We start from the raw sequence: 17,511 nt of genomic DNA on the forward strand, positions 1-17,511 counted from the left end.
AAGAAATCAAATAGGACACTAATAGATGGAGAAATATACCGTGTTCATGGATTGGAAGAATCAATATAGTGAAAATGAGTATACTACCCAAAGCAATCTATAGATTCAATGAAATCCCTATCAAGCTACCAATGATATTTTTCACACAACTAGAACAAATAATTTCACAATTTGTATGGAAATACAAAAAACCTTGATTAGCCAAAGAAATCTTGAGAAAGAAAACTGGAACTGGAGGAATCAACCTGCCTGACTTCAGGCTCTACTACAAAGCCACAGTCATTAAGACAGTATGGTACTGGCACAAAGACAGAAATATAGATCAATGGGACAAAAAAGAAAGCCCAGAGATAAATCCACGCACCTATGGACACCTTATCTTTGACAAAGGAGGCAAGAATATACAATGGAGAAAAGACAATCTCTTTAAGAAGTGGTGCTGGGAAAACTGGTCAACTACTTGTAAAAGAATGAAGCTAGAACCATTTCTAACACTATACAAAAAATAAATTCAAAATAGATTAAACATCTAAACGTAAGACCAGAAACTATAAAACTGCTAGAGGAAAACATAGGCAAAACACTCTGACATAAATCACAGCAGAATCCTCTATGACCCACCTCCCAGAGTAATGGAAATAAAAGCAAAAATAAACAAATGGGACCTAAATAAACTTAAAAGCTTTTGCACAATGAAGGAAACTCTAAGCAAGGTGAAAAGACAGCCTTCAGTTTGGGAGAAAATAATAGCAAATGAAGCAACTGACAAAGAATTAGTCTCAAAAATATACAAGCAACTCCTTCCAGAAAAATAAACGACCCAATCAAAAAATAGGCCAAAGAACTAAACAGACATTTCTCCAAAGAAGACATACAGATGGCTAACAAGCACATGAAAAAATGCTCAACAACACTCATTATCAGAGAAATGCAAATCAAAACCACAATGAGGTACCTTTTCATGCCAGGCACAATGGCTGCGATCCAAAAGTCTACAAACAATAAATGCTGGAGAGGGTGTGGAGAAAAGGGAACCCTCTTACACTGTTGGTGGGAATGCAAACTAGTACAGCCACTATGGAGAACAGTGTGGAGATTCCTTAAAAAACTGGAAATAGAACTGCCATACGACCCAGCAATCCCACTGCTGGGCATACACACCACAGTCCCACTGCTGGGCATACACACCGAGGAAACCAGAATTGAAAGAGACATATACCCCAGTGTTCCTCACTGCACTGTTTATCATAGCCAGGACATGGAAGCAACCTAGATATCCATCAGCAAATGAATGGATAAGAAAGCTGTGGTACATATACACAATGGAATATTACTTGGCCATTAAAAAGAATACATTTGAATCAGTTCTGATGAGCTGGATGAAACTGGAGCCATTATACAGAGTGAAGTAAGCCAGAAATAAAAACATCAGTACAGTATACTAACATATAATTTAGAAAAGTAGTAATGATAACCCTATATGTGAGACAGCAAAAGAGACACAAATGTATAGAACAATCTTTTGGACTCTGTGGAAGAGGGGGAGGCTAGGATGATTTGGGAGAATGGCATTGAAACATGTATATTATCATATGTGAAATGGGTCACCAGTCCAAATTCAATGCATGGGATAGGGTGCTTGGGGTTGGTGCACTGTGATGACCCAGAGGATGGGGAGGGAGGTGGGAGGGGGGTTCAGGATGGGGGGAAAAGATGATAATAGGTACTTCAAGTGGTGGAAATTTGTGTAAAGTTTTTTGTTCTTGTACTTTCATCTGTCCTAAAAATTTTAGTGTTTTATTATTATGGTTCTAAATTTTTTTTTTGTTATTTAATGTTACTCAATTCAGGTGAAATTTTTTAATTGGTCTATTGTCTAAAGTTTGTTCCCAAAGTGTTTACCAGTGATCCTAAGAAATGTTGATTTAAAATAATATAAAATCTTTCTAACCTTGTGGGGAGTTTCATAGATACTCACCATTCCATGTGAATGTTAAAGTGAATATATTACAGATGGAATAAAAAGGTGAATACTGCATGTGTTTATTCTATGTGAAATAAATACTTCTGGGAGTAGCATGATTTACATTTTTCAGTTATGCTGAGACGAATGTGTCAAATCAGTAAATTCTGATGGAAAAAATTACAAACAGAATTTTAAAAGAGTATAGGGAATAGATACATATAAAAGAAATAAAAACGGGGGAAAGGAAGAAAAAATAAGTACAGGTGTATTTAGAATATCAGATTAATTGGGAATCTCTTTGTGTAATTATATACAATCTGAAAAGAATGTAGTTTGAAAATTTGTTTTTTAAGCTACACTTCATGTTAGAACACAGAGTGCTATCTTCCATATGAATCATGTTTACAAAATTCTTACCTTTCTTGGAAATGCCTTGTTATGCTTTATGCAAAGATTTGCAGTAGCCATTTTTTTCATTCCAAGATTACAATGGAAGTGGGAGAGTACAGATATTTCATTATTTTATCATCTGTTTTTTGATTGTTGATAATACTTTCTGTAAATGTGTGTCATCCTTTGGCAAGCTTTTACTATAATTCTTTAATTCATTTTATTGGGTTGAAAATATTAGTTTACAGTTAATTTCTTAATTTTGTTATGTTTAAATTGCTTAGTAAATTCTTATACTAATTTGTTAGGTATCAAATAGGATAAGGTATACAGAAGTCTTTAAGCTGTTGACAGATGACCTTATTTGGATGCTTGAAATGTTTTAGCACTGTTCTATGTGCTTTACAAATATTTTCTCACAAAACCCCAATGACGTTTTCTCTATTTTACAGATGATTAATAGGGGACAGGTGGGTTACTTACCCTAGATTGCATAGTTAGCAAGTGGTAGAAATGGAATTTAAACCTAGGCAGTTTTTCTTTAGAGTCATTACTCATGTAGTAGAGGAAATATGCATTAGTTTCCCTTAGAAGATACATCCATTTGTCCTCAGCTATCAAATGGTTTGTGGCATTTGTACAAGTTTGCAGTGATGTCTTTTTTGTTGTTGTTGTTAATTTGGAGTGTAGTTGCTTTATAATGTTGTGGTAGTTTCTGCTGTACCTCAAAGTGAATCAACTACACATATACATATGTACCCTCTTCCTTGGATTTTCTTCCCATTTAGGTCACCACAGAGCATTGAGTAAAATTCCCTCTAGTATACAGTAGGTGATATCTTTATTGGCATTTTACAGTGTAATTGTTTTAGGACATCATAAATCTTGACTATTGTCTAGGGGTTTCTTGTCTTTTGGCAGAGACTCCTATCCCACCCACAGCTGATGATTCTCTTTATTGCTTAAAAGAGAGGGATTATCCATACCTTGGAGGTAAGCAAGACTCTGCTGTAAACTGCAGTGTGAGCTTGATGGTTCTCTGCCGGTGAGAACTGCAGAGTCTGACCAGGACCACTTAAACCTAGCCATCTAAATTATTTCCTGTATTATTCTTCCTCACTTTCAAACTAGAGGAGGAAAAACAATTTTCCCTCTACCATTCTGAGCTCTTGGCTGAGACCCTGTAATATAAGGTTAACAAGAGAAAACCAAACAGAAGCTTATTAACATTTATATCTCATGAGTACTGAGAAGATGCTCAGGGAGAACTGAGTATCACCTTGAGATGGGAATTCATTCTTAATACCATCTAAATAGAGAGTATAAGCCTCTTATGAGACAGTAAATTATTTTTAAGAAAGACGAATGGGTCTCTAGGAGAATAGATGGGAATTTGTGACAAAATTCATTTGGTTGTGATGTCTTCTAATTTTCTCCCCTTCTAATCACCTAATCTCCTTTCTTGTGATGAGACTCCTTTCCTGGTTGATAAAATATGACAATTGAATGCCTTTGGGGGAATCTGTTTTTAGATAGATAAAGTTCAGAGAGTGCCTCTCCCTGCATTTGCTGTTTTTCAAATGCCTATGACTCAATAATCAGTATATGGAGCACATTTGAGGTGGCATACTTTGTTACTCTAAACACACATGCACATACATACATACCATGAGCTCAAATGCAATGAACAAAAAACTCCATGAAGATTGGAGGAAATCATATCTTTACTAGAAGCCAGTAAAGGATAAGAATTAAATAATAGATTGTATCATAGATGTACTTTTATACATAATGAAGAATTTTTGATATAATAAAGATATGATTGAATTAAAGGTAGGGAATGAATGGGTCAGCCTGACTTTGAACTATTCTTCCTGACAGGTAAAACAAAATGACAGGAATTAGAGGAAATTCTGCAAATCTCCCTATTTGTCACAGTTGATAGTAAACTAAATAACAGTTGGGATCTCTTGCTAGAAATCAGAGGATACATTTCATAGAGAGGCCCTCATACAAGCAGGGTTATAATAGCAAACTATTATAGTTTGTGAAAGGACTCGTCTGTGATAGGGCAGACAGGAGTTTCAGAAAGGAGCTTAGGCTCAGCCACATAACTGAAGTAGTTGACAAGCTATTAAAAAACCTCAGTATGAGAAAGCTAACCTTTGACAGCATGGCTTCACCAAATTGAGAAAAAATAACTGAAAATGATGAGAAAAAAAATGTAAAACATCAAGGTGAGCTCTAGAATACCTACTATACATGAATAGGAATTAGAGTAGAGAAAATAAAGAAAATTAAGAAGAAGCACTAACCAAGAGATGGGAATGAATACCAGACCACCTTACCTATCTTACCTATCTCATGAGAAACCAGTCAACAAGCAGCAGTTAGAACTGGACATGGAACAAATGACTGGTTCAAAATTGGGAAAGGAGTGCCACAAGGCTGTATATTGTCACTCTGCTTATTTAACTTGTATGCAGAATGCATCATATGAATTGCCAAGCTGGATAAATCACAAACTGGAATCAAGATCAGTGGGAGAAATATTAACAACTTTAGATATACAGATGATAACCACTCTAATGGCAGAAAGTGAAGAGGAACTAAAGGACCTGGTGATGAATGTGAAAGAGAAGAGTGAAAAAACTGGCTTGAAACTCAACGTTCAATAAACTAAGATTATGGCATCCGATCCCATCACTTCATGGCAAATAGATGGGGAAAAAGTGGAAGCAGTGAAACATTTTATTTTCTTGGGCTCCAAAATCACTGCAAATGGTGACTGTAGCCATGAATTTAAAACATGCTTGCTCCTTGGAAAGAGAGATATAACAAACCTAGACAGTGTTATTAAAAAGGCAGAGACATCCCTTTGCTGACAAAGATCCATAGAATCAAATCTATGGTTCTTCCCATAGTTGCGTATGGATGTGAGATTTGGACATTAAATTTAGGATGAGCGGCAAAGAATATTGATGTGTGGTGCTGGAGAAGACTCTTGAGAGTCCCTTGAACTTCAAGGAGATCAAATCAGTCAATCCTAAAGAAAATCCACCTTGACTATTCATTAGAAGGATTGATGCTGGAGCTGAAGTTCCAAACTTTTGGCCACCTGATGTGAAGGGCTGATTCACTAGAAAAGGCCCTGATGCTGGGAAATATTGAAGGAAAAAAAGAAGGGGGTGGCAGAAGATAAAACTGTTAGATATCATCATAGGCTCAATAAACATGAATCTGAACAAACTCCAGGAGATAATGGAGTACTGGGGAGCCTAACATGCTGCAGTCCATGGAGTTGCAGAGTTGTACATGATTTAGCAACTGAATAACAGCAGCAGTAATCCAAGAAATAATGAGAAAAAATATAGTTCTGAATATGGGACAAAATCTGTGAAAGATCTACATATATTTTCTTTAAATTTTTGAATTTCATGCATATTGTCATGGGAAAAAAGCAAAATCAAAAATATTTATACTTCAGATGAGGTTTTTTTTTTTTTTTTTTTTTTTTTTTAAATAAGTCAAGTAGGTAGAGGTGTTGGCAATTGTGGAATGTTGAGGTAGAGTAAAAAGCATGGCAAAGGCACAGAGGTGATGCTAAATACAGTTAAGTGACAACAAGTGATTTAGTGTTCTTGGGGTTTAGAAGACATTCTTGGGCATGACAAAGGATGCTGGAATCAAAAATAGGATTAATAGAGCAAAGGGAGTTACGTGTAATACTACGAATATAGCACAGTATGTTGTAAGATTTGGGGGAAATATTTAAGGATTTTAGATGACCTGATTTTTATTTTAGAAAAAAAGTCCTATATTCTGTAATTTGGGAGTGGAGGGAAATTGAATGTAGGGAAATTAGAGGAAAGTCTATAGTTTGGACCCCAGTATATAAGAGCTGATTTAATAAATTGGTAGTATGTATAGATTATAGGGAAAAGATTGAAGAGAGATGTTTTTGATAAAATTAAGTGATTTAGTAGATGGAAAGGAGGAGAGAGAAAGAAGAATGTGAGTTTATTTGGTTGACAAGGTGGAAAATAATTTTAATGACTATCTGTAATGTGGTGTGAAGTATAGATTGTGGGTGTTTTCAAATAGGGGGAAGAATTATTTCAGTTTTTGACATGTAAGGAGACAAATGGAACTAGAAGTTCCATTGGAATTAAATAATTCCAAGAATTATCTCAGAGATAATTCTTGCTAGGAGATATATAGGATAATCAGCATATGTGAAATAGTAAGATATAGCAAGGAAGGTGCTCATTGAAAGAAACTTAGCAAAGAGAAGTGAAAAAAGAAGCAAATCTAAAATTATACTCTATTTAAATAGTTATAGAAAAAGAGCAAACAGGAAAACAGACTGAAAAATAAAAATCCAAAAGGTAGAAAAATTAGTATGTTACTACAGGAAAGTAAGAGTTAAGTTGTAAGAATAGATTGACATTGCCACAGCAAGCTTGGACACCAATATGACAGTGTATAAGTGTCTGTACTTAGTGATTTAATAGTCAACTGATATTTGAATGCCAGTTACAAACTAGATAGCTTACTTACTCATAGAGATTCAGTATAAAGAAAGAGGTGTTACACTTGGTGAGTTTATGTTGCAGTGGGAAGGGCAGACCAATAATTGCTTTATAGCATAAGCTTTATAGCATAAGCTTATCAAATAAAATAACAAATCAGAACTTAAAAGACTTTTACAAAAGGATTATCTCAATGGAGGGATAAGGGCTATTGCAATAGGCAAATGAATATTATTGCAATAAGGAGAATGCTTCTGTTAAGGTCTATAGCATCTTAAAGGTGATATTTTGCCTTAAGGCTAAAAAGAAGTTTTCTTTTAGAGGAGGGATTAAGGCTAGAAAGAAATGGTGTGGCTAAGTAGAATGGAAAGACCCTGATGCTAGGAAAGATTGAGGGCAGGAGGAGAAAGGGGTGATGGAAGATGAGATGGTTGGATGGCATCATTGACTTAATGGAGATGAGTTTGAGCAAACTCTGGGAGATAGTGAAGCACTGGGAAGCCTGGTGTGCTGCAGTCCATAGGGTCACAAAAAATCTGACACGACTGAGCAACTGAACAACAAAGTAAGGTAAGGGGAAGTGACATGATCTGACAATAGAACAGAAAATATTTTTGCCTTCCCTTAGTGGTTCAGTTCACTGCAGATGGTGACTGCAGCCATGAAATTAAAAGACGCTTACTCCTTGGAAGGAAAGTTATGTCCAACCTAGATAGCATATTCAAAAGCAGAGACATTACTTTGCCAACAAAAGTTCGTCTAGTCAAGGCTATGGTTTTTCCTGTGGTCATGTATGGATGTTAGAGTTGGACTGTGAAGAAGGCTGAGCGCCAAAGAATTGATGCTTTTGAACTGTGGTGTTGGAGAAGACTCTTGAGAGTCCCTTGGACTGCAAGGAGATCCAACCAGTCCATTCTGAAGGAGATCAGTCCTGGGATTTCTTTGGAAGGACTGATGCTAAAGCTGAAACTCCAGTACTTTGGCCACCTCATGTGAAGAGTTGACTCATTGGAAAAGACTCTGATGCTGGGAGGGATTGGGGGCTGAAGGAGAAGGGGACGACAGAGGTTGAGATGGCTGGATGGCATCACTGACTCGATGGACGTGAGTCTCAGTGAACTCTGGGAGTTGGTGATGGACAGGGAGGCCTAGCATGCTGCGATTCATGGGGTCGCAAAGAGTCGGACACGACTGAGCGACTGAACTGAACTGAACTGACTGAGTGTTTCAGTTGGTAAAGAATCTGCCTGCAATGCAGGAGACCAGGGTTCAATTCCTGGGTTGGGAAGATCCCCTAGAGAAGGAAATGGCAACCCACTCCAGTACTCTTGCCTGGAGAATTCCATGGACAGAGGAACCAGGCAGGGAATCTTTGTGTCCATGGGCTCACAGAGCCTGACATTTTACCCTGAGAGGAGTCCCTTTCATGATAAACTATTAAGGAGGGGTTATGTGCTGGCTCAGGCAGAAGGTGGGACAAAGTTCAAGCTACTAGGAGAAAGTGTCTTACCCAGAAGGCATTTTATTCAAACTGCTCAGTGTAAATAAAGTAGTTCGACTAATTTTTAATAGGCAAAGAGTGGGAATTTAGAGAATGTGTGTCAGGGCCTTGTCAAAGATGAACTAGAGGGACATCCATGGGTATAATCTAAGTAATATAATGGAAGGATTCTTCTTTATATTACATTTTCCTGAAACAAAGGGATAAGTAGGTTTCTTAACCTTCATTGTTTTCTAGGAACCCTGGAAAACAACGCTGTTTTACAGGGCTTACGTAAAATTCAACATTGTCAAGTGTAACAAATAACACAGGGTAATATTGTAGAAAGATATTAAAGTCAGATCAATGTCAAGAAAGGCTTCTTGAAGGAAAAGACTGAGTCAGCAGAATACTAAGATAATGAGACAAGAAATTGAGAAGTACAGTCAAGAAACGGGAATGGCATGCAAAAATCATGGAGGTTTATCAGGCCATTTTCAGAAATATAAGTGGTTGGATTTTGCCAGTATGGACGGAACTATATGTAGTATGAAGGAAGATAATACTGTGAAGGTAAGAAGGGACTAGATCAAGGATTTTGTATGCCAAGTCAAGAAATATGTAATTCATCTTTCAATACTAAACATTGAAATATATTAAGCAAAAATGCCGTATGATCAGTTTTGCATTTTGAAAGTCATACTGCAATAGTGCATATTATGATTTGGAAGGAGAAGGGAATATGGATTATTTCTGCTATCAGGACATTTTTAGTAGATTAGAGAAGTGATAAAGAGATTCAAAAAAACAATGGTGGAGGACAGAAGAAGAGAGAAAGATCAGATATTTGGGATATTGAATATACTGGAGCTAGCAACATTTGGATATGAAGAAGTAAGAGAAAAAGAGAGCCTGGGATGGTTCAGGGTTTCTGGATTAGGTTTGTATGGGCAGTATCACCATTCACTAAGAGCATGTGAGAAAGCAAGTTAGGGAGGACGATTCATATTTGGGCAAGTTGAGTTTATAGGCATATCTCATTTTATTGTGCTTTTTTATCACAAATTGATATTGGTGGCAACCCTGCATGGAACAAGTAATAAGTGCCATTTTTGGGGGGTGGCCAGCATTTACTCACTTCATGTCTCTGTGTTGTGTTCTGGTAATTCCCATAATATTTCAAAATTTTTCATAGTTATATTTCATTATCATATATTTATGAAAATATAAGAGTCTGTGCTTCCAAAATCTAAAAATATACAGGACCAATATCTTAGAGATAATTTTTTTAAAGATAATATAGAAGTCTTTCCCCCAGGGAATGTACTGTCTTCCTGTAAAGTATCTAGTTAAGATGCAACAAAATTTTGAACTGCTGCAAGTTGTTATAAATCCAACATATATCAGTTTCATCTATGATGATTCACAGAATACTTTTAAGGGTCTTTGGATATCTATTCATTCCCCTACCTTTCAGAGATCAACATGATTATGGGAAAAATTTTATACCTATGATAGCAGATAGAAGAATCTAGAATGGAAAAAGTTATCTTCATTGATCTTGAATTTTGTGTAAAGATTTGAAATTATTTTGTGCTACTAATTCTTGATCTTATGATCTAATAAAAATAGATTTGAAAAATGTATATGTTACTTAAGTATTATGTGTATAAGACACCTGTGAATGTTTTAATAGTTTATACCATCAGACTAGCAACTTAAAATATCTTTTGGAAATACTTTTATGAGATATGAATATTAAGTAATTTTCTTTATACAGGGATCAACCTATGAAGATGAAATTGATAATATCAAATACATTATTTCAAAAATTAATGAAATTCTGGCTCATAACTCACCAGTTTTGATTATTCAAAGATGGACACGTGGTTTCTTAGTTCGGAAAAAAATGAGGTATGTTTTATTTTATTCACTATTTAAATATTAAAAGATAATTGACAAAAGTCATTTCTGTAATAATATGCATTTTTGTATTCCCTATCAACCTGGTAATTTATAGACTATTTAAAATAATTTTGAGAAAAACATCACAGACTCTCCTTTTTTCTTTTAAAATGGCCATATAAATAACTAGTCAATAATGTTTTTATTAATCTTGAGTAATTCTGATAGTGTTTTAAGTTAAACTTAAAAGCATTAGTATAAAATGTAAATTAAATTTCTCTATGTAATGGGACATAATGGAAATATGAGCCATGTACAATATAAGAAAAAAGTACAAACCATTAATATATGAGGATTTTGTATTTGTTTGGATATGAAGATAGTTTTGCCAAAAATCTGCTACCACCTTAATCTACATTATCCTTTGATTAATACTTTTTCCTCTCTCTTTGTTCCGTGCATCCCTTTTCAGTCACAGACATTTTACAAATACAGGAAAATTTTTCCTATAAGAGAGAGGGAAGATAGGACACTGTGTCATCAGTGTATTTGTGTTAGTCAGGCAAAACACTAAACTCATGAAAAAGAAATGAGCTTTCTCCTAAAGCTTATTTTCAGATGCTAAATGGTAGAGTTCATAAGATAGAAACAGAACATGTCCCTGAAATACAGGTAGGATTAAATAGATCTGGAATTGGGAAACAGACATTCCTTGAGAAAGAAAGATTAGGAAGTTTCACTGAAATGATATTCAGCATTCTGTGGTAAGGCAGAGACAGTGTTGTCCTGTGTTAGCCTGCATGTACTACATCATAGATGGCAATAACCCTGATAGAGATCAGTAGGAAAGACAAAACTGAACATAATACAGTGCCTGAAACTTCTGACGATGAGATTCCATATACTTCTCTAACAAAGGCCAAACTGCAGGAGAGACTGGGCTTATGAATGAAGAAAAGTAAAGTGATTTGGAGTAAAAGATGTGAAAAGAATGAGGCAGTTGCTAACACGTACATATTTATTTAAAATATTTTTTCTATCTCATATGTTTCAGTTAAATTGTATGTATTTTATGTGAAATAAACATCTAATTAAATGGATTTGTCTTTAATTTATGCACCTGGGGTTGAGTTTTTCCCTCTTAGAATCAAGGTTTCCTTTGATATTCATGTACCATGAGATAATAACCTTCTACGTGGAAACAATCTGAAAATTCAACAGGCAAGAAGAGAGTCTGAAGTAGCTTTGTGGGGAGAAATGTCAGTAGTAAAAATATATCACAGTGCTTCAAGACAGACTGATTTTAATTCTTTTTCTTTTTAAAATGCTGTTCCATTAGGTGTATCACTTACCTACTCTGGGCCTGAGTTTCCTGATACATTACTAATAAATGGTAGAGAGCAGGGGCTAATACCAGTACTTAATTTTCTACTTGCTTGTGAGAATTGAAGTCATGAATATAACCCACATAGTATCTGGCAAATGTGAATATCCCATTCTTAACAGCTGATATTTTTTAATATCATTATTATTGTTGTTGTTCTACCTCATATTCTCTGTGCTATTTGTTTGCATGGGAAACAATCTTTCCTTGAATTTCTTGCTCCCTTCCAATTACATTTACTACAGCATTCACAGAGTAATCATTCAAAATTACAAATCAAATCTTACTCACCAACTTAAAATCTTCTGGTTGCTCCTAATTCGATTAGGGCAAAGTATTGGGATATCGGCCCCTACAATGGACATCACATACTTGAATTATCAACATTTGTAATACTGTATTGAAGTTGTCTGTATAATTATCTATATCTTATATCTACAAACATGTTCAGTTCAATTCAGTCACTAAGTCGTTTCCGATTCTTTGCGACCCCATGAATCACAGCACGCCAGGCCTCCCTGTCCATCACCAACTCCTGGAGTTCATTCAGACTCATGTCCATCGAGTCGGTGATGCCATCCAGCCATCTCATCCTCTGTTGTCCCCTTCTCCTCCTGCCCCCAATCCCTCCCAGCATCAGGGTCTTTTCCAATGAGTCAACTCTTCGCAAGAGGCGGCCAAAGTATTGGAGTTTCAGGTGCAGCATCAGTTCCTCCAATGAACACCCAGGACTGATCTCCTTTAGGATGGACTGGTTGGATCTCCTTGCAGTCCAAGGGACTCTCAAGAGTCTTCTCCAACACCACAGTTCAAAAGCATCAATTCTTCAGTGCTCAGCTTACTTCACAGTCCAAATCTCACATCCATACATGACCACTGGAAAAACCATAGCCTTGGCTAGACAGACCTTTGTTGGCAAAGTAATATCTCTGCTTTTCAATATGCTATCTAGGTTAGTCATAACTTTCCTTCCAAGGAGTAAACGTCTTTTAATTTCATGGTTGCAGTCACCATCTGCCATGATTTTGGAGCCCCCAAAAATACAGTCTGATGCTGTTTCCACTGTTTACCCATCTATCTGCCATGAAGTGATGGGACTAGATGCCATGATCTTAGTTTTCTGAATGTTGAGCTTTAAGCCAACTTTTAAACTCTCCTCTTTCCCTTTCACTTTCATCAAGAGGCTTTTTAGCTCCTCTTCACTTTCTGCCATAAGCGTGGTGTCATCTGCATATCTGAGGTTATTGATATTTCTCCCGGCAATCTTGATTCCAGCCTGTGCTTCTTCCAGCCCAGCGTTTCTCATGATGTACTCTGCATATAAGTGAAAAAGCAGGGTGACAATATATAGCCTTGATGTACTCCTTTCCCAAGTTGGAACCACTCTGTTGTTCCATGTCCAGTTCTAACTGCTGCTTCCTGACCTGCATATAGGTTTCTCAAGAGGTAGGTCAGGAGGTCTGGTAATCCCATCTCTTTAAGAATTTTCCAGTTTGTTGTGATCCACACAGTCAGAGTCTTTGGCATAGTCAATAAAGCAGAAGCAGATGGTCTTCTGGATCTCTCTTGCTTTTTCTCTGATCCAACAGATCTTGGCAATTTAATCTCTGCTTCCTTTGCCTTTTCTAAATCCAGCTTGAACATCTGGAAGTTCATGGTTCACCTGAACCTGTTGAAGCCTGGCATGGAGAATTTTGAGTTTCTTTGACAAAGAAATTTGGCTTCTTTGACAAAGGCTAAAAGGATATATTTGAATTGGAAGGTATTTACCAGTTTTTGTCAAAGTGTATTTGAAAGGAAAAGGTGTAATTATTGCCTGCTGCTAAGTCGCTTCAGTTGTGTCCGACTCTGTGCAACCCCATAGATGGCAGCCCACTAGGCTCCTCTGTCCCTGGGATTCTCCAGGCAAGAACACTGGAGTGGGTTGCCATTTCCTTCTCCAATGCATGAAAGTGAAAAGTGAAAGTGAAGTCACTCAGTCATGCCCGACTCTTAGCGACCCCATGGACTGGAGCCTACCAGGCTCCTCCGTCCATGGGATTTTCCAGGCAAGAGTTCATATATAAGGAAAAAAAGTGTTGGCATATTAAGGATCTGGGACTTTCGAGGTGACTCAGTGGTAAAGAATCTGCTTGCCAATGCAGGAGAGATAGGAGACACTGGTTTGATCCTTGGATCAGGAAGATCTGGTAATGGAAATGGCAACCCACTCAAGTATGCTTGCCTGGGAAATCCCATGGACAGAGGAGCCTGGAGGGCTATAGTCTATGGGGTTGTAACCTAGTGACTAAAGCATCTGTCTCATAAAGATTGAAAAGTAGCAAAATTTATACCCAAAGAGAGTAAAAGGGAAGGAATAATAAAAATAGTATCAAAAAATGATGAAATATAAAACAAGGATACAAAAAACATGAGAAAATGTGCAGGAATATCAATAAAGCCAATAATTGGTTATTTTCAGGGTAATATATTGATAAAGCTCCAGCATGACTGTCTAACAAAGAGACAGAAGGAAAATTTCAATTTACCATGATAAGGAATGAAAAAACAACATTGCTGCAGATCCACAGAAATTAAAGTGAACACAGTGAATAACTTTATGCCAAATAATTTGATAATCTATGTGAAATGGACAGATTCTTTGAAGCAACACAATTTTCAGTCTGACAGAAGAAATCACAATGCTGAATAGTCATTCATACATTAAAAGAACTGAATCCATTATTAAAATCCTTCCTATGAAGATACTTCAAGTCTAGGTTACTGGTGAATTATCCTCAACATTTAAGGAATGTTTAACAGCATCTTAAACCAAAATTTCCAAAGACTGGAAGAGAATACTTTTCAGGTTTTGAGAGATCAGCATAACTTGAAAAGTAAAACCTGACAAGAACATTATATGAAAGGAAACTTCAGGCTGTCTTATGTATGCACATGTAAAAATTGTAAGTAAAATATTAGAAAATTAGATATAGAGGTATGCAAAGTGGTTAACATCCTATAGCCAACATAGGTTTATTCCAAGAATAAAAAGTTAGTTTAACATTAGGAAACCAATCACATTAATAGAATATGAGTCTCAGTGTTTCTCATTTTGTTATCACATTAACTAAAATTTGTGCATACTTTGAATGTACTCTTATTTTTCAAGCTTCTAAAGTAACTGAGATTTGGTCTCATCTAATTTGTGATAGGCAGAATTCCAAGATGGCCCATGTGATCTTTGTTCCCTGGTGTTACTCCCATGATCATGTTATATTGCATGCCAGATGGTATTTTGCAGATGTCATTAAGATTCTTTACTAATAAATTGACCTTAAGATAGATTTTCTGAATTAGTTTAACCTAATCAAATGACCTCTTTACATTTGAATCAGTTCTAATGAGGTGGATGAAACTGGAGCCTATTATACAGAGTGAAGTAAGCCAGAAAGAAAAACACCAATACAGTATACTAACGCATATATATGGAATTTAGAAAGATGGTAACAATAACCCTGTGTACGAGACAGCAAAAGAGACACTGATGTATAGAACAGTCTTTTGGACTCTGGGGGAGAGGGAGAGGGTGGGAAGATTTGGGAGAATGACATTGAAACATGTAAAATATCATGTATGAAACGAGTTGCCAGTCCAGGTTCGATGCATGATACTGGATGCTTGGGGCTGGTGCACTGGAATGACCCAGAGGGATGGAATGGGGAGGGAGGAGGGAGGAGGGTTCAGGATGGGGAACACATGTATACCTGTGGCGGATTCATTTTGATATTTGGCAAAACTAATACAATTATGTAAAGTTTAAAAATAAAATAAAATTTAAAAAAAAATAAAAACAGAGTGTTTTCTGACTGATAGCAGAACAGGATATCAGAGAAAGTTGAAACACAAGTAGGATTTGATGTACTGTTGCTGTGTTAAAGGTAGAGTGGACCACATTCAAATGACCTGAGAGTGACTGTATGAGCTAGGAGTAATCCTCCACCAACAACCAGCAAAAAAATGGGACATTGGTCCTACACAAGGAACTGGATTCTACCAACTACTTGAATGAGCTTAGAAGCAGATGTTTTCCCCTAAGCTTCCAGATAAGAAAGAATGCAGACTGCTCATAGTTTGTGCAATTTGTTACTCAGTAATAGAAAAAGTAATATGCAGTAGAACTGTGCAAAATGACAGTATAGTTCTGGTATGCACAGGGATTAATTAATGTAGTTCTGTGTAAAGTGAGGACTGCCTGAATACAATCATCTTAATGTCTACACAAAAAATATAAAATTCAGCACTTATATAAGGTTAAAAAAAAGAAGAACACTTTTAGCAATCTAGGATTAAAAGGAAACTTTCTTAATCTGATTATGCATATTTTAACACATTTATTAATACTTAGTGACATCTTGGAATTATTTCCCTGAGATTAGGGTAAAACAACAAGGGTGTCAGCTGTTAGCACTTTTGTTTAGTATTGCTCTGGAACTAAGTGGAACTATTCTGGAACTATTGCTAGTGGAACAAAGTAAAGAAAATAAAAAGATAAAAGATTAGATAGGAAGAAAGAATTATAATTTCTTATAGCTGTTATAATTTTGAATGTGAAAGCTAATAAAAATACAAAAATCAATGTTTAGATATATAGTACCAATCACCAACTTGAAAATGAAATTAAAATCTACCATTTATAATAGTATAAAAACCCCACTACTTGTTGGATTGATCTTCAGGAGGCAGACACATAAACTAGATTAGGTGTACAAGAAATTTATTGGGAGTAATACCTTTGACAAACAAAAGAGGAGGAAGTAGGAATAGGCGGGAAAACATATTCATGCTTTTATGCTAATCTGTGAAGGGAGAGAGACAATGAATTGGGCAGAAAGAATTCAGCAGCACAACTCTGAAAAAATCTAGGCCAGACCAGTGGGGGATCCTTGAGCAAAGCTTGACCATTGGAGGAATCCTGCATCAGGTAGAAATGGGCCAGTTCTATTACAATTCCTCAGTCAATGACTGGGAATAGCCTTGGCAAAAGTGTAGTGATGGATCTAAAAAAAAAAAAGGCAAGAGCTGGGGCTGTCAGTCAGCTGTGCTCCTCGTAGTGGGTCTTCTTCATGGAGATCTGAGCAGTACACTTCCATAGCTGTCATAAACCGTGTACTAAGGATACATGAAAGGCAAGATGTGAATTACCTCTAGAAAGAAACCTACCAAACATTACTGATAGAACAAGATGGAAATAAATATAAGACTATATCATTTTTATGACATTGAATGAATCAGTGTAATAAAAATGTCAGTTTTTCCTAAATTGATTTGTATGTGCAGTGCATTCCTAAACAAAATTGTAGTTTTCCTTTAAAACACATACTTTGAGAAATAATATTGTGCTGCCCTTTCAGTTTGCCTCTGCTCACTCTCTAAATCCCATTTAACTGATAATGTGAGGATTTAGAAAGGCAAAGGGCAAGAGAAGTGCGAAGAGAAAGACAGCAACAAAATTTTGCAAAGTAAGAAGCAAATAGGTATATATAACTGACCTTGCAGATCTTAGAAGTCTACAACTAGAGATCAGAAAACTATGGTCCCTAGAACGGCAGCCTGATTTTGTAAATAAATTATATTGGAACACAGTCACACACCCATTCTTTTATATATTGTCTATCAATGTGCTTTTTAAGCTATAATGGAAAAGCTGAATAGCTAAGATACAGACTGTAGTGGTCACAAACCTAAAATATTTACTATCTGTATTTGGCTCTTGAAGGAAAAATTTGCCAACGTCTGCTATAGCTTATCCTGACTATATCAGAAGCCCAAGAGTAAAGCTGTGATTCATATTGCAAAACACAGGCATAATTAG

The 17,511-nt window shown here is 36.2% G+C and overlaps 1 protein-coding gene across 1 annotated transcript in view; it reads left to right on the forward strand.

Annotated features, from left to right (window-relative positions):
• Positions 1-17,511, forward strand: part of LRRIQ3 (leucine rich repeats and IQ motif containing 3) — a 216,186-nt gene that overhangs the window by 41,641 nt on the left and 157,034 nt on the right. The window contains exon 4 of the mRNA XM_055585477.1: positions 10,149-10,282. Coding sequence (XP_055441452.1) covers positions 10,149-10,282 — 134 coding nt within the window. The remainder of the gene's footprint in view (positions 1-10,148; positions 10,283-17,511) is intronic.

The sequence above is a fragment of the Bubalus kerabau genome, chromosome 6, assembly GCF_029407905.1.
Source record: "Bubalus kerabau isolate K-KA32 ecotype Philippines breed swamp buffalo chromosome 6, PCC_UOA_SB_1v2, whole genome shotgun sequence".
NCBI classification, from domain to species: Eukaryota; Metazoa; Chordata; class Mammalia; order Artiodactyla; family Bovidae; genus Bubalus; species Bubalus kerabau.